Here is an 18654-nt window from a genome sequence, read left to right on the forward strand (position 1 = left end):
GCCAGTCTCTCAAACACTCATTCATCATAGAATATCAGGGTTGGAAGGGACCTCAGGAGATTATCTAGTCCAACCCCCTGCTCAAAGCAGGACCAATCCCCAATTTTTGCCCCAGATCCCTAAATGGTCCCCTCAAGGATTGAACTCACAACCCTGGGTTTAGCAGGCCAATGCTCAAACCACTGAGCTATCCTTCCCATCAACAAAATAATAAATTCAGACATGTGATGCATGTGGTCTCTTCCACTGCTGATCTAAACCAGGCAAATCATTTTCCTGTAGACAAGGCAATCTTTGACTTGGATCTTTCCCTTCTCCCATCTGCTTATCTCTTCTTCCCTCTCACGCTTCACATTGTGCTCTAGGTTTCTAACCTCTTGAGGACCAAGGCAATGAAAAATTACCTGCACTGGCTGAAAGTAGCTGTGTGGGTCGCTTATACGCAGTGATTAACGGATATAGATCTCCTTTGTGTTTGTATCTCACTTGAAATTGTCTCTTTGCAGTTTGCACCTTTTGTTTTACCTCCTCAGCTGGGAGTCAGAATGAACTCTTGTAGCAGTTGAGCTAAGGAAGGATCCCCGAGCCACTCTAGAACAGCTGATGTTTTAAGAATTCTTAGAGCAATCACTAACGAGTTGGCAGAGTTCGATTGGGCTGGGCTCATGTCCACAGTAATAGAGTGCTGTTAAGAGGCTGATCTTTGTCCTGGTCTCACTCACATGTCTGCAGAAGGGTAACACTGAAGCTGGTTGGCAAATGCTATGTGTTGTCTGAAAAAAAAAAAAAAAGAAAGAAAAAGGGGGGGGGAACAGAGCAATAATTTTATAGAAAACATTCGCTCATTTTCTCTTTTTTCTTTTTTAGCTAAAAAACCCCTTTTTTCAGTGTTCCCCTCCTTCTCACTGGAAAGATAGGGAGGGAAACACCAAACAGCAGTTTATCATTTTTTGTTGAAAAAATCAGACTTTTGTTCATAATGAAAATGTCTGACAGAATTTTTGTTCTGGTTGAAAAGCTATATTTTGGCCACACCAAAAATTTGACCAAAAAACGATGGTCCCCTCCAGTTACTGTTTTCATACATGGCTGAGGTCAGCATCCTCTGACCATACCTACTTTGTCTGAAGAGTATACTTAATCTACCTGGATAGTGAAAGATGGTGGGGTTATTGGAAAATGCAGCCCTGCTCCCACGAGTGATATATTTCCTTCTCTCCCAGCCCAGTTGGTGCCATTCATTTTCTACCACTTTGTAGCCATGTGTGTATGTCATCAGAAGTTATGCTGTACTTAAGACAACTGGAAATAGAATGTAGAAGCTGAATAGAGCTGCACTGTGAAAGGTTTGGTGTCTGAGATCGTTTGATGTTGCCTGTAGCGGGGGCGGGACTCACCCCTGGGGCGCCTCCTGCTGGTCTCTCAAGAAGGAATTGTTACATTTATGGTATCTTTGATTCAGATTGTGGGCCACAAGGGACCATCATGATCATCTAGCCTGAGTTACTGCACACCACAGGCCACAGAACCTCAACTGCCCCCTCCTTTTTATAGATCCATAACCCCTGGCTGAGCAACTGAAGTCCTCAGACTATGGGTTAGAGACTCCAAGTTACAGAGAAGCCACCATTTACACTAGTTTAAACCTGCAAGTGACCCATGCTGCAGAGGAAGGTGAACCCCACTGCCCCCGCCATCAACTCCCTACCAATCTGACTTGGGGGAGAATTCCTTCCCAACCCCAGATATGGCAATCAGGTAGATTCAGGACATGTCAGCAAGACTCATCAGCCAGACACCTGGGAAAGAATTCACAGTAGCAACTCAGAGCCCTCCCCATCTAGTGTGCCATCTCTGGCTGTTGGAGAGATTTCCTAATAGCAGGCATGGATGGGCCGTATGCCGTTGTAGGCAGCCTCATCATCCCTTCCCCTCCATAAACGTATCAAGCTCAGTCTTGAAGCCAGTTAGGTGGTTTTTTGCCCCACTGATCCCCTTGCAAGGCTGTTCCAGAACTTCACTCCTCTGATGGTCAGAACCTTTCATCTAATTTCAAACCCACACTTGTTGATGGCCAGTTTATATCCATTTATTCTTGTGTCCACATTGGCCCTTAATTTAAATAACTCCCCTCCCTCCCTGCTGTTTATCCCTCTGTAGAGAGTAATCCTATCTTCCATCAGCTTTGGTCTGGTTAATCTAAACAAGCCAAGCGCTTTATGTCTCTTCTCAGGAGGGAGGTTTTCCATTCCTTGGATCAGCCTAGTAGCTCTTCTCTACACCTATTCCAGTTTGAATTCATCTTTCTTAAACATGGGAGACCAGAATTGCCCACAGTATTCTAAATGAGGTCTCACCAGTACCTTGCCATGATGGCAATAAATACTGCTGGAAATACCTCGCCCGATGCATCCAGGGATTGCATTAGCCTTTTTCACAGTCACATCACGTTTGTGGCTCATAGAGATCCTGAGATTAACCAATACTCCCAGGTTTTTCTCTTCCTCTGTTGCTTCCAAGTAATATGTTCCCAGCCTATAGCAAAAATTCTTGTTGTTAGTCCCTACATGCATGATGTTGCACTTTGCACTGTTAAATTTCATCCCATTTCTATTACTCCAGTTTCAAAGTCATTCAAATCTTTTTGTATGATATTCCGGTCCTCCTCTCTGTATTGGCAATACCTCCCAACTTCATGTCATCCGCAAATTTTTATTAGCATATGCCCACTTTTTGTACCAAGGTCATGAATGAAAATGTTAGATAAGATTGGTCTCAAGACCGATCCCTGACAAACTCCACTAGTAACCTCCCTCCAGACTGATAGTTCACTTTTCAGCATGACCATTGTAGTTTCCCCTTTAACCAGTTCCTTATCTACCGTTCAATTCTTGTATTAATCCCTATCTTCTCCAATTGAACTAATTTCCCATGTGGAACTGGATCAAATGCCTTACTGAAATCCAGGTAGATTACACCTACTGTATTTCCTTTGTCTAAAATATGTCACTTCAAAGAAATTGATCAGATTTTAGACAAAGTGTCTGTCTGGGTTTTGTAAATAATGTGGGGATATACTGTTGTCACTTAGCAACTTTTAACTTTGTTTTGAAACACCATAAATAGCGAGACCCACTGTATTACTTCAGTCTTCCTCCTGTTTCCTATGCATGATGGTGTTCTAGGCATTTGCTAGACAAAGCGTTAGGCTGGGATTGAGGCTAGCTAGCCAAATTCCAGGCCTTTGATCAGCTCCTGATTTACATACTGACTTCTCAGATGAGTGACATGTTGTTGGCAAAGTCCTTTTATGTGTATGTGGGGGAAACAGGCCTGTCCTGCTCTTCATGCTGAATAGAAGAATCAGTGAGCAGGGTGTTTTATCTCTGGGACTGTACAAAGTGAGAGAATATTATTCATCTAATGCACAAACATCTAGGAAATCTAGACATGTGAGAGAATCCCTAAAGGAATTCGTGATCATGTTTCCATGCCTCAGTGAGCATTAGATTGGCATTATGCTTTGCAGACCCAGCCTTGACGCTAATTTCTTCTGACCTTCTCAGATGACTATTGTGGTCCCAGTTGCATTTGTTAAACTCGCTTTATGAAAATAAGAGATCATGCATATATTAAAGGAAAGCAGCAAATGAAACAATTATGCAAATGGGGCAGGCTTTGTCCTCCTCAGAACGCTTGATTTACCAGCGGCTGCTGAGCAAAAGCGAGAAGTAGAGCTGGCATCGATAACCATCATTAACTGAAAGCTTAAGTGAAGTGTGTGGTGGCTCAGATCTGCCTGATACTATGACGGCAGATGTGGTTTATGTGAAATAACATTGGGCGATGTGCTGACAGACTGGGGGCCAGCAGGCTCTTGTGAGCAGGGCTATACGTGGGTTCCCATTGTTACTCCTGACCTGGAACACAAATGGCTGCTTGACAAAGGAACCAGCTATCTTCATCATTCCTCTTTACCAGATGATTTAAGTGGGACTGCAGCTGTTTTCTTTATTTCATATCCCCACGCCCACCCCCAACTCTGCTGCTGCAGCCTTTCCAAAGCCTCCCATATCTCTGGGCGGCCAATACAGCTCCTTGTGAAGTTGGATAAAGCCCTGTCAGGAAGCTTTTGCACCCACTCACTTGCATTGATAAACCGACATGAGAGGGTGGTTTCTTTACTTGCTAGAAGGGACCTCTCCTGACTTATCAATAAATGACCAGAATTTGTTTTTCTGGGCAGGAAGGAAAATGTAGGGACCTCGGTTCATGACGCTTTGGCAGCTGTGGATACAAGCTGTCGATAGATATTCTGGCTAGTTGTTTTTCTGCACCGGATCTTTGTCACCGTTGGAGTGCTGTGTGCCCGGTCAGGTCTCGCTAACACATGCCTGGGTAACCAGGTCTCAAAAACAATCAGAGAGAGAAATTAACAGTGGGGGTGTCAAAGGTTGTGTCTCAAGGTTCCCCCCCCCGCCACTCCTTGGGGTGAAGGCAGGCTCCTTGCTTACCTCGTGCATCGTTACCTGGGTGATGGCACTCCTATGGTCGAGTCCTGGGGGGTAGCGCTCAGGCTGTGCCTCATAGCAAGTCCATTTCCTCCTACAATGGGGAGTAGGAAACGGTCCAAGTAAAAAGTTCGGGTGCCCACAGGGGGCTTGGGCCCCTCCTTTGCACAAACCAGAGAGGAGGCCATTTTTCAGGCTCTGCAGAGAGTCTTGGCTCCCACTGTCCTGCCAAGACTTAATCCTGGGAGTTTTAACAAAAGAAACCAACTGACCCATTGTGTTTTCTCAGCGGGCTCAGGCTGGGGGAACTCTCAAGCCATTCTCCAGTGCACAGCCCAGTGCCCTGGACAGGCATCTCTAGCTCTGCTTGTTTGGGTGCTGCCCCAGTTGGGTTGGGCTCTTCCCTTTTAAGAATCTGCCCCCAGGCCTGACAAGCTGCACAGGTGCAGCGGGTCGGGGCTGATTGTTTTTTAACCCCTTCTTGACTGGTGGGGGGTTACCTGCCCCATCACAGGGAGCAAGGTAAGGGCTGGGGCATTAAACTAGTCGCTCAGATAACGGCCCTTCTTTGTTTAACATACCCACGCCAAGCAGTAACTCTCACCCCATAAGCTTAGAGGTGACCAAGAGAGAATCTCAGCCCTTTTATACTCGAGTGGGCTCCCCAGTTCCTATTTAGGTGAGTGGGAGGTTTTGCCATTCGGTTCAGTGGGACCATGATTGGGCTCTGAGGTCTGGATCCTGCAATCACTTAGATGCATGAGTTGTCCTATTGAATTCAATGGGACTACTCATGAGTATAAGTTAAGCACTTGTATTGCAGATTCAGGCCGGAGTCTGCAACCTTAGCATTGCCTTGATTTTTTTTTTCTTTTCTTTTATAAGCTAAAGTTCTTTCTGAAAAAACCTGGCCACACTTTGTGATTGCTTCGGACTGTGATGTCTTCAGAGTGAACCGACACCACTGATGCTTGAGTTACTAAAGGCAACCGAATTAAAGCTGGAGTCATCAGACAGTAGGATGACTAAAGCTTAGCAAAAAGAAAAGGAGTACTTGTGGCACCTTAGAGACTAACCAATTTATTTGAGCATGAGCTTTCGTGAGCTACAGCTCACTTCATCAGATGCATACCGTGGAAACTGCAGCAGACTTTATATACACACAGAGAATATGAAACAATACCTCCTCCCACCCCACTGTCCTGCTGGTAATAGCTTATCTAAAGTGATCAACAGGTGGGCCATTTCCAGCACAAATCCAGGTTTTCTCACCCTCCACCCCCCCACACAAATTCACTCTCCTGCTGGTGCTAGCCCATCCAAAGTGACAACTCTTTACATAATCAAGTCGGGCTACAGACATAATCTCTTTACATAATCAAGTCCTTGCCTACAGACAGCCCCGCAACCTGAAGCAAATACTCACCAACAACCACATACCACACAACAGAACCACTAACCCAGGAACTTATCCTTGCAACAAAGCCCGTTGCCAATTGTGCCCACATATCTATTCAGGGGACACCATCACAGGGCCTAATAACATCAGCCACACTATCAGAGGCTCGTTCACCTGCACATCCACCAATGTGATATATGCCATCATGTGCCAGCAATGCCCCTCCGCCATGTTCATTGGTCAAACTGGACAGTCTCTACGTAAAAGAATAAATGGACACAAATCAGATGTCAAGAATTATAACATTCATAAACCAGTCGGAGAACACTTCAATCTCTCTGGTCACGCAATCACAGACACGAAGGTCGCTATCTTAAAACAAAAAAACTTCAAATCCAGACTCCAGCGAGAAACTGCTGAATTGGAATTCATTTGCAAATTGGATACTATTAATTTAGGCTTAAATAGAGACTGGGAGTGGCTAAGTCATTATGCAAGGTAGCCTGTTTCCTCTTGTTTTTTCCTACCCCCCCCCCCCCGATGTTCTGGTTTAACTTGGATTTAAACTTGGAGAGTGGTCAGTTTAGATGAGCTATTACCAGCAGGAGAGTGAGTTTGTGTGTGTATGGGGGTGGGGGGGATGTGAGAAAACCTGGATCTGTGCAGGAAATAGCCCGACTTGATTATGTAAAGAGTTGTCACTTTGGATGGGCTAGCACCAGCAGGAGAGTGAATTTGTGTGGGGGGGTGGAGGGTGAGAAAACCTGGATTTGTGCTGGAAATGGCCCACCTGTTGATCACTTTAGATAAGCTATTACCAGCAGGACAGTGGGGTGGGAGGAGGTATTGTTTCATATTCTCTGTGTGTATATAAAGTCTGCTGCAGTTTCCACGGTATGCATCTGATGAAGTGAGCTGTAGCTCACGAAAGCTCATGCTCAAATAAATTGGTTAGTCTCTAAGGTGCCACAAGTCCTCCTTTTCTTTTTAGTTAAGCTTGGGTTCTAGCATGTGTATTATGATTTTATTTCATACATAACCCTTTGTTTCCAATATTTCTGCTGGCTACCCTTTGGATTGCTGTTCTTTGTTCAGTAAATTAGTGGCTGCTTTCTCTGTAAGCAAACCTAAGTACTGTGTGTTACACAGAGCTGTGTTCTATGCTTAACTGGTAAGGGAGCAGAGGATCGGGTAGTTCTGTGCATGTCCAGTGGATTGGGGACTGGGCACTCCAGGGAGATACTCGGGCGGTTGGTGTGTGCCCATCGCTAAGCTGTACAGAGACAGCGGGGCCTGGAAGGCAGAGCTTGTTTCGCCAAAGGCTGGTGGTGTGGAGGAGCAGACCCCTGGCAGGCACAGACAGGGCTTCCTCACCCTAAGGGCAGGTGGTAGCGAGGTGCCTCACAACCCTGGATTACCGTGGGAAGCATCACAAAGGGTTTCCCAAACAAGCTGTTTTTTAATAGTCCCTGTGATGGGATGTCCATGCCAAACAAGGCCTGAAGGGGTAAATTAGGCCAATTAACCTTATGCTGCACCTGGAGGGAAACCTAGGGAGTGCTAGGGCCTATTGGCAGATGAAGTTCAGCTGTGGGGAGGAGCGGGGCAAGATCTATAAAGAGCGGAAATTGGCAGGCTGGGAGAGGAGGCCTGCAGTTGCATTCCCCGGTGCAAGGGGGCAGAGCAGGAAGCTGTCAGGGGAGAGTAGGAAGCCATCCAGGGAAGGAACAATCGGGGCTGGAAGAGTAATGCCCACAACTGCTGGGTTGACGGTCCCTGGCCTGGAACCTGCTGCAGAGGGTGGGCCCAGGTTCCCCTAACCAGCCACTGCGGGAGTGGGACACACCAGGTAGCGGGGAGCGGATGGCCTGGGATGGGGTTTGCCGCCAAGGACTTGCGGTATCCAGGAAGGGGGGAGAACGTTAATGTGAGTTGGCTGGAGGGCTAAGCTGTGAAGAGGACGTGCTACGGCTCCGGGAGCCTGTGGCGCTGTGGAGTGAGTGAGGGGATTGAGGGACTGCGTAACCACAGGGAGGGGCATCCGTCCAGGTGGCCGAGCTAATTCCCCAGATGAACGGCCAGGAGGTGCCGCTGAGCAGTCCCCAGAATAAAACAACAGGCCTCACTGGGAGCTGCTGAGTCCCTGCTGCTTACTGTATTCAACGGGAGATGTGGGTGTGTAGGTTTTAATGATCAAGGCTAGCTTTAAGGATCACTGCCCACTCAAATGCTGCCATGTTTTCCCCGGCTGAAAGTCTATTTTCCCCCTTCCCCATCACGCTGGGTATGAAAGGGGGATTGTGTCTGTGCAAAGTCAGAACAGCTGGCGGGGGAGTGGGGATAAGATTGTTACTGATTCCAAGATTTTAGTATAGAACAGCTGGAGGGCATGTCTGGCATTACAAATGACCCGTATTAAATAATTCATGCTACAGCTGCAGGAAGGAGAAGGAAAAATGCTGGAGAACAGCACACCTGAGCAGCTGCATCATCTAATCAGCTGCTGGAGTGATGACAGGGACCTCCGTGTCTTCATCAGACATGCTGCCGGATTCCTAACTGAGATATGTGCCAATGTCAGTCAAGCTCCGACAGCAACAGACGCCAGCCAGGTGTCACGCACTGTAAGTGCAGAGATGGGTATGGGACAGGATGCCTACTCCTAGCATGCTTTGATTGTGTCTTTCTTGTCTCAGACATTGCATCTCCTAGAGAAATGATATCCTGTTTACCTTTAATTATCCTGGGAGCTCCATGCTTCTTGAAATATTATGTATGGCTTCTAAAAGCAAATCTCTCCCGAAGAACTCTAACCTCAGAGGCAAGATGGAAATGTAGAAGAAATGTACAAAAGCAACCCAAATAATCAGGAGAAGGTGCCATTTTCCTGCACATTTCACACTTTTTCTTTTCTTCTTCTTTTGGACGTCTGTGAAGTCCAGACTCTCCTCTGATTCCCAAGCTCCTGTTGGATGACTGAGTAGAGCCTCGATTGGCTTATGCATCTACTGAGTCTGAGCTCCTGGGGGGCCCAGGTCGGGATTGTGCTGGGTGGGTACTGTTCAGACAGAAGCCCAGACCCCAGCGATTGGCTCAACACAATCAGTAAGAGGTGGGTAGGAGAAACAAGACCGTATCCCTACAGCCCTGCTTCCATGTTAAACTTATATATTTAAATTCCTTGGAGGTATAAATACTATTTTTTAAAAAACTAGGAGGTGTGAGAAGAGAATTCGCCTCTTTTCCCATGGGAAAGGTCTCTGTGCATGGATGTGACATTGACTGCAGCCTGCATGCTGGAGTGTCATACTGGCAATGGAGAGATGATCTGCAGCTTGTTTTGCAGGATCCCAGACTAAGTTAAAGGGACCCTGTCCACTTAATCACCCTTCTGTTTGAATCTTCACCTACAGTTGATGCAAAATATAGCAAATGCAGCTGGTTTTGAAAGATTAGCCAGGATGACTACGTTCTTAAGTTTCTTTTGCACATCCGAGAGCCCCTTGTGGTTGTAACCTAGTTATTTTTATTACAGTAGCAGCTGCAAAAGTTTGGGTAGGGGAAGGTCCCAGACTACATTGACAAATAAACTCCATCCCTGTGAGATGCTGCTCACAGTAGATTGTGCCCATGTGCCATATGTAGGCATGTGCCACTTGTCTCCCCTCGGCGGGGCTTCATTATGCACATGGGTCCCGCTAGGTTCCTTTGGGTTGGATCCTTGATTGGGGTGGAGTGGGGGAAATAAATAGGGGGATTTCCCAAACGCCACCCACTTGTGGCACCAAATGAGATATCACTCGTGGTAAATTGTGCAGATCTGTGACTCTCCCCCTTCCCGCCCCCCCCCCCCACCCTTCGTTGTAACCTGAGGGATGAGGCAACAATGCGTACATTTAAATTGTCATCACAGATGTTTGAGAGAACCCCTCTCTGAGCTGAACGGGGCAGTTCACACTCCCTCAGAGGTCCTGTTCCAGGCATTCTGCACTCTCATCTCAGGTTTGATTACGCTCAGGTCAAGTTTCTGAGGGTTTGGAGAGGTGCTGTTACAGCATTTAGGCCCATACCACCCGTGTCTGAGCCCTGAGCCCCACGGAGGCCCCGGTCGGGATTGTGCTGGGTACTGTTCAGACAGAAGCCCAGACCCCAGTGATTGGCTCCATCCAAGGCAGACACTTGTGCCCATTCAGAGCCAGTGGGGGTCCAAGTCTACTCACACACTTCTGGTTACAGAGTGATTCATACTTGTTGCTGTTTCTCTTGTGTGGTCAGTTTCCTTTGTTTCATGTGGGCATTTCACACAGTAATGGGCAGCGAGATTCTTTTGGGGTATTTTTGTAAAATCACAACTAATAGCCATGCAGGTGTATGACCAGTTCGAGCTGGCCAAAGAACCACGGGCACTTAGCTGAAACTCTTCTATTTTGTCAACGTTTGAAAAATGTCTCCCAGCTCTATGATAAATGTATTTTAGTCATCTAGATTTACAGTTGTCCCCTTTAACTCTAGACATGGTGGAATTCCTTTTTTTTTTAATGTAGGGCATTCAGCATTTCATTCCGAAGATGCACAATGCAGTGTGCGTGGGGAAAGATGCTTTAAAGAGTTTGCAGGATGTTAAAGGACTTGATGAACAGGCACTAAGATTGGGTTGAGTTTTGACCTCCTCTACCTGGAAAGCCATTTTCAGGTGTGAATTTAAACCGATACAGTTATACCAGTCCAGCATGTTTGTGCTACGCCCTTATTCTGAAATAAAAGCGTTCCCAGGACTTTCCAAGTCACATAAACGAAACCCTGAAAAGCCATTCTTACAGAGAAGTAAGTGTTCACACAGTGGGATCATACCTGTATAACTGGTAAAATTTCCCCATATAGACAAGGCCTCAAATGACCCATTGTAAAGCATGGTTAGTAACCTGCCTGTCTTCCTAAAGCATCTGAAGGGAGGCAGAGCTCTTGCTGCAGCTGCTTCCTCCAGATACTGTGTAATGAGGACTGGGTGTTCACTTGGATGGCATTAGTGTCTCATACAGATTAGGTTTGTGGCTGCCTTACTGGGTGAGTGTTCTCCAATTGTTTTGAATGTGGATCCCTTAAAGTACGTTTCAGAGGCTGTTGGTGGTCTGTGAACCAAAGGCCAGCTCTTTAGGCTATGTTCTGCAGCTGCCTTTGGCTTGGTGAGTTATGATTAGGGCAGACAGTACCCAATACCATTCCTCACAGTAGGCTGGAAAACTGCTGCTTACGGTCCCCATGCCTTATGAGGTGCAGTAATTCAAGATCGGGGTTAGGACAGGAGTGGGAGTAGACCCTCTACCATTCTGAAAGCAGCCCGGGCTAATGCAATGACTCCAGACTTTATTAGTTCATATATCACCACCTTAAATGGTTGGGAACTGAATGGCTGGAATGTCACACACCACAGTTTGTACTTCGCTATGGTGTCTCCCTCTTCTTCAAGACCTTACACCGAGATGAAGAGCTAGGAACAATATGGTCCCCACAAATTCCACAGCCAACTCTGTTGCAACACTGCAGCCTTCCTGTTAGGGCTGGTAGAAACCCCCACATTTTAGTTTTTGCCCAAAATTTTGAAGGAAATGACAAATGTGAGTTACGTTCAAAATTCTTCATGGACGTCTTTGGGAGAAAATTCAAGTCAACGTTTTGTTTTCAAATGGAAAAATTCCACGTTGGTTTTTGAAAACCCAAGTATATCAGTTTTTGCCTACCCCCTGGGACAATTGAGTGAAGGAGAGTAAATGGAAAGGGGGAAACTTCCTCCCCATCCAGAAAACCAAAAGTTCTAAACTAAAACAAATTTCCAGTTCAGAACAAAGCATGTTTCACTTTGAACATTTTCCAGTAACTTTCACCGAAACAAAAAATTTTCATGAAAGTTTGGCTCTGTCAAAAGAACGCTTCAACCATAAATGTGACCAGCTCTGTTTTCTACAGAAAAAATTCATTTGGATGTTGCCTTACGCACATAACTAAATGTTCCCTCTCTTATACAGCTGCCAGTCAAAAGACAAGGCTGACAAATGCAAGAGACAGAATCACAGTTCAGGAGACTGGAGCATGGGTGTGGGTTTACTGACAAGGGGAAGTGATTACTTGGACAGAGGGATTTTTGAAGGAAAGAGAAGTTTGTAGATGGCAAGGGATTTATTTCAGGTGTAGAGGCAGAATAACAGAAAACACTGGAAGGCAAGGGGAGCAGTGAGGTGAATCAAGATAGGAGAGAATATAAGGAAGGGGGCAGGGTTCTAGATGGGAGCAAGATTACGGATTTCAGAAGAGTGAGGGGGGATTTGATAGCAGCCTTCAACTACCTTGATGGGGATCCAAAGAGGATGGAGCTTGGCTGTTCTCAGTGGTGGCAGATGACAGAACAAGAAGCAACGGTCTCAAGTTGCAGTGGGGGAGGTCTAGGTTGGATATCAGGAAACACTATTTCACTAGTCGGGTAGTGAAGCACGGGAATGGGTTATCTAGGGAGGTGGTGGAATCTCCATCCTTAGAGGTTTTTAAGGCCTGGCTTGACAAAGCCCTGGCTGGGATGATTTAGTTGGGTTGGTCCTGCTTTGACCAAGGGTTTGGACTAGATGACCTCCTGAGGTCTCTTCCAGCCCTGATATTCTATGATTCCACTGGTGTCTGCTTTGCAGCTACTGGATCACTACAATCTTCCTACAAAATGACAGTCACCCTTACTATGTAGTAAAAGTCAGCATTGAACTAGGCAGCAATGAATTAGGGAAAACAGTTAGGGTCACTTTCAGCCTGCTAGATGAGGGCACAGTTAGAAAATACTATCTTTACTTGTAGACTAAACAATTTGATCTGGGACTGGAGACCAAACCAGCATGGAACCCAGAGACGTCACTATGGGGAGTAACTCTAGACTGGAGTCCTTTAAAAATGTCACAGGAAACTGTACGGAAACAAGCGCAAAGTTAACACACCTCAGTACAACATGGCACAAGCTTTGCAAGACTTTAATTGGTGTAACTGGTATATCTTATAATGAACGTGGTTATGAGGACATCAAATATCCAATTGGCTGCACTTAAAGCTTCCCATTCTTTCCCCACCCGCCCCAAGTAAAAATGACCACCGTCCCAGACTGAGTGTTAGCTCTGCCATCTGTTGCCTTTTTTAAATAAAAGCAGCCTTACCGATTCATTCATTGCCAGAAAGCTAAAGGCAAAAGGTGAATCTGTGCAAATTATCATCCTAGCCTGCTGTGAATCCCTCCTCCGAGGCGTCGGAGAAAGACGAATACACTAAGGTGGGGCTGTAATCCAGGGCAACTTGGAGGAAGGAGAACTGCTGAACAGCTAACCTTGCTGGAACTGGGAGATCTCGGAAGCTCCCTCAACACAAACAGTCCTTGCTGTTTTCTCTGGTATCTCATCAACCGGTTTTATTACTGATGCTATGGTTGTGACATCTCATCACATGACTTTGGCTGATGTTTTGTCCCCAGTAGGGCATGTGGGGGGCCTGGCATTAGAAATAGCCTGTTATATGGTAACTGCTTTTGATATGCCGGCAACGGGCTACTTAGATCAAAAGCTCTACGAGGCAGGGACCTCCATATTTGTGTCCGTGAAGCACAATGTCCATCAATTGGGTGATATGAAAACTACTGGGGAAAGACCTCTCGCTATTTAAAAAAAAAAAAATCCCATTAGGAGATAGCATAGTGGCTCCCTTCTTCTAAAGACTCACAACCGAGACTAGGGATGAGATTTTTCATCCATTATGACCCACTTAATGTTCCCACCTGATCTAAGTAAATGGGAGCAGAATTAGTCCAATGTTGTGTTCCTTTGAATACCCTAAATCTGCTAATTCCCCAGTTCTTTCCAAAGAAGACTGGAGACTCTCTATTCTTTCTGAAGAAGTTGATGATGAACTTTTCAGAAATGTTTAGGCTTATGATGTGCTAACTTGTGGAGGTGGGAGGGACGGAGCAAAACACGTGGTCTTCCCTGAGCGGGTCACCTCTAGCCTTTGATCTTGAATTGTTTAGTTTCCTTGACACACTGAGACATTACACTGACGTTAGGTACATCCAAAGTAACTAAATGAAAGAGATTTAACACAAGGAACAGGGAAATAAAAAGCAGATCTAATCTTTGTGGGTGCCAAGAGATGGTAGGGAGTGTGGTCTAATGGGCAGAATCAAAGCGAAAGACTTGGTTTCTTTCTTGCTGTGCCATTCGTGACCATGGGCAACCTCTCGGTGTTTCCCCAACAGTAATGTGACAACACTTAGTGGTCTCCAAGGTGTTTGTGAGGCTTAATTAATGTTCATAAAGAACCACAAGATCCTTATTTGACAGATGCTATAGAAACACAATGTATTTTTAAGCAATCCATAATCTATACCTTTAGGATATTACAGTAGGAATCCCACGTAATGTACAGAGCAATAGTAATGGCCCCAACAAGGGTACCTTTCTATGATTTCTCATGTTGGACCAAATTCTGTTGGGGAAAGAGGCAAGCTTTTGAACTTTAAAGAGTTCTTCAGGCTTGGGAAAGGTACTTTGTATTTAGCTGAGGCACTAAGTGGAACAGATTGTTAAGCATAAGGAGTTAACACTTGCTGGTTTCTCATAGTCCTTTGTATTCATGCAGATCACATCTTTTGAGGCTGTCAAAGCAGTTTAGACCCTAAACCTCACAACGCTCCTTAAAGTGATGCCAGGGAACTGCTTATCCCGATTTGACTGCGGGAGACTGGACTGACCGCATACATTCCAAGTGTTCACTAATTCGAGGTGCTGCTATGTGGGAGTGCCCAAGGTAAGCCACCCAAGTGCTCTGAGGCAGGGAATCTCTTTTTGTTCTGTGTCTATACAGCACAATGGGGCCCTGCTCCATGACTGGGGCTCCTTGCGCTCCTGCAGTACCAATAATTAATAGTTCGTGACTGGTTTTCAGACACGCTCTGTGTTCTCAGTATAGATGACTTTTATTCCCAACAGCAGGGCCCCTGCACAGGTGTCTCATCCAGTGCAATTAGCACCACTGTAGCAAAATGTCCCGCTGCACTCAAGCAGTTTCCTGTGCCTTCTATTTGACAAAGGGGAGTGACCACTGCAAAGTAAATTTCCCACCAAGCTTACGTTTTGGGAGTGCAGGTCTTGGTTTACCTGTCAAACTGGTAAAATGGAAATGCATGCCACCCACCACTGTAGCCTTGATGAGCTATTGCGTGTCAACCTAATGATGATGTGTTGGCTTTTTATAACAATCGAAAAACTACTCTGAAAAAGACAAGGGTTGGAGTTTCATAAGTTGGATCATGTGCTCCAAGGGGAACTGCTATGGTGTATTTAAACAAGCCAAGTCTGTTTTGATCTCCTCATAAATGAACCCATATGGCTTTGTTTACTGGTAGCAGCAGCAGGATTAGTAAGCACAAACTCTGGATTAAAAATACTGGATTGTTTTAGCAAATGACCTTACCAGATAGAAAACAATTCAGTAAAGCAATATATGTAGCAGATGACGACACTTCTATCTCACTGTATATTTGTTTCCTTACCACACTGGTGATCTGTCAGGTTTCTTTTATGTAATAAATAAACACACCCAGACTTGTTCACGCAATTACAAAAGAAAAGGGAGAGAGAAATGATTGAATTGCTCTGAAAATTTGCTGCAGGGAAGAGCTGTTAAACATTAAGTTGAGACTTTCAAAGCAAAGCACTCCAGGGGTTAATTTCAAAGAAAGGTGTGTGTAATTCCCACAGGCTTTTGAAAACCTCCACCACATCTTCTAATTTTGGGCCTAATTCTGCAATCTTTACCTCCTGTTAAATATTAGTGGACTCATCCTAGCAGCCTAAACGAAGGGAAGGGCAGCAGAATGGGTTTCTCCTATTTGCAGTTTATTTTGGGTACAACCATATTCTTCACTAGCAGCAGTCAGATCCGAGGGAGTGGTGTTTTGAATACGAATGTTGCACTTCGTGGAATCTTACGTTGCCACGGTGCTGACAATGTATGGGTTCTCTCCTTCCCAAAAAGAAAGTTCCCAACCCCCTGCTGGCATTTCTGCCACATGCCTTCCTTGCAGCAGCAGCAGTGGTCACCCCTTCCTGTTTATCACTGATTTTCCACTTCAAGGTGTAACACGTCAGTGTGTAAACCTGCCACTCACCATGACACAGGCGGTGAATTTAACCTTCACCTGGCTTTATAATGATGACATTCTGAAAATGAGACACCCTGGCAAAGATGACCAACTATAAGAGCATCAGTTTCTGGCATGACCCTGCTGAGCTTCCCTTTTCTCTACTTCCCAGCCTCCTGGGTAATTTGTTTTGATCTTTTGGTAATAAACTGTAAAAGCCCTGTACTGCACTGCAGAGCTCTGACCAGACCCCCATCCGCTCTGAACAGACAGGGAAGATTAAAGAGGAATCAAAGGAACAGAAGCCATACAGATGAAAACCTTTCAGTGATTACTTCCCGTCCCCTCACTGAGATTTAATATAATTTCCTCCTTAAAAGCATAAACTCAAATTTATTGCGCTTGTGGAGTGACTGCCTTTGGTTTCGAGACCGTGACTGCAGTCTGTCAGCTTCAGTTTAGTCCCATTGCAGTTGTGATTCAGCATTTAGTCTTGTCTTAAAATTAGGATTCCCTTGTGAAACAGAGGAAGAAGCAGCAGGGAGAGAAGAAGCTGGCATGGAACTGGAACTGAATGCGTACCAGGTGACTTGTTGTTGTTCTACTGTGTGAGCACTTATAAATAAGAACATTTATTTCTTGTCCCAATTAACTTTCCTTTGCTAAGAGTCGTCATAGAGAGGATTGTTGTAGTTTCCCCAGGATCCGTAGTCATGATCATCCAACAGCCTTCCATACGAAGAATGTCTGGGAGGGCGAGAGGGAGGGGAAAAGACAAGTCTGGGATGATTTAGGAATGGTTTAGAAACACCCTATTCCAGTGCTATTCCTATTCAGTGCACAACCCTGTAGAAAGGATGCCCTCGCTCCTGCAGACATTGAAAAGCACCTACTGCTAAAACCCATCTTTGTAACCAGGCCCAGGGAACTTAATGTGTGAGAGGATAATTGGTGGTGTTTAGGTCCAGATTAATTTTAGGCTAGGGTTTTGATTCTGATTAGATGACAAGTAAATCACATCACAGCTCCAGGTGCCTAAAATCTTTAAAGATCAACTCTCTGGGACAGTGAGAAGTCTAACACTAGCTGTTTTTTGTAAAGCTGCTTCCTTGGTCCAGTTCAGGGACATGCTTAAAACACAGCTAGATCATGTCTATGCTATAGGAATGATCTGGGCTTCAGTGCTATCAGGGAACAATCCTGTCCCCTGACTGTGCATTGCAATACAATTGGGCTCTTTGATCAGTGAGTTTTTTATTTCAGTTTGCAGTAGGCCCCATGCCTTCTAGTTTCTAATTCCTGTGGGTGATCGATGATTCTGTGTTGTGGTATGAATGCACTTGAGTGTAGTAGATGGTCTGTTGTTCCTCTGCAGGGAGTTAAAACCGTACTGCTTGTATATAGATATTAATGTTGCCTCTTGATCTAGAGTCAGGTCTGGTAGTGTACTCAGTGCTATGGATTTTTAATAGGGAGGTGTGTTAAGCTCTGAATATTTAGTGGTCTGTGGGCCGGATCTTAATTGTGTGAGAAGAGAATGAATGCATGTTTACCATACTTTTTGTCTCTCTTAGTGATCTGTGATGAAGCCAGTGCATGGGGTAGGAGAGCAGGCTGAACACTGCAAGGAGTGAAAACTCATTCACCTTCCTAAATAAATTTGCTTTTTGACTCTGTTCCCATCCCTCTCCTGTTCGTTTTTTGTGAATATTTGAGCACATGAGATTCCTGTCAGAACATTTGTGGAAATAATGATTTTTTTTTTTAATGAGACTAGTTGCAGAAAGCAAGTTCTTTGTGTCTGTATGTGTGTAAATATGCAGGCTTTTCACATGCTTTTATAATTTTGACATTGGGGCTTTGAACTCATCCCTCAGAGGCAGGAAAGGGCCTCTGCTCCTATTCAACACTGCTTGGGAGACATGGTTGTGGATGAGAGGTTGGCATGCAGCCCACTATTTGTATGTATGGAGGATGGGAAAGAACTTGCTTTCGCTGAATGTTTATTAAATGCTGGCTTGTTGATATTTGTATAGGATGGTGTGCATAGAATATCAGAGTTGGAAGGGACCTCAGGAGGTCATCTAGTCCAACCCCCTGCTCAAAGCAGGACCAATCCCCAATTTTTGCCCCAGATCCCTAAATGGCTCCCTCAAGGATTGAACTCAACCCTGGGTTTAGCAGGCCAATGCTTAAACCACTGAGCTATCCCTCCACTCCATACATGTGTAACATACAGTGGCCTTTGGGATCCTGCAGTTCTGTTGTTGGTATTTTAACAGAATGCGATTCGCCCTTGGCAAATTCCATGTCAACGTCATGCCAAAAATGCCCCTGGAATTTAATTCTGAAATACCTTAAATCTTCTAAAAATTTCTGCAATTGCACCTGAGATTTGAGAACCTTCCTAGAGACCCCAGTTCACACTGTGCCCTACCTGAGCAGTAAAAACCTCTTTCAATTTTCAAAGCAGCGCGTTCTTGTTCAATGCAATCCACTCCCTTCTTCAGCCACACTTAAAAGTTATTCTAGTCAGCGAGAATGCCAGCTGAACACGTGACTTTCAGGAAATACTTGGCCAG

General features: G+C 45.2%; 1 protein-coding gene across 5 annotated transcripts in view; it reads right to left on the reverse strand.

Annotated features, from left to right (window-relative positions):
* Positions 1-223: 223 nt before the first annotated feature.
* The window catches only part of PARM1 (prostate androgen-regulated mucin-like protein 1), a 64524-nt gene continuing 46093 nt past the window's right edge, over positions 224-18654 (reverse strand). Inside the window, exons 4-8 of one of the 5 annotated variants that reach the window (XR_012668011.1) lie at positions 6085-6166; positions 4515-4605; positions 4147-4408; positions 2399-2535; positions 224-773 (exon numbers count right to left, since the gene is read on the reverse strand). Coding sequence is in view for 1 of the 5 variants with exons in the window: in XM_048846635.2 (XP_048702592.1) it covers positions 16735-16819 (85 nt within the window). In the remaining 4 variants the exon portion in view is untranslated. Of the gene's footprint in view, positions 774-2398; positions 4409-4514; positions 4606-6084; positions 6167-12901; positions 16820-18654 lie in introns of those variants that run through there. The other 4 variants (XR_012668012.1, XR_012668010.1, XR_007356181.2 and 1 more) reach the window with 4 other exon arrangements.

Source organism: Caretta caretta, chromosome 4 (genome assembly GCF_965140235.1).
Source record: "Caretta caretta isolate rCarCar2 chromosome 4, rCarCar1.hap1, whole genome shotgun sequence".
Taxonomy (NCBI): Eukaryota; Metazoa; Chordata; order Testudines; family Cheloniidae; genus Caretta; species Caretta caretta.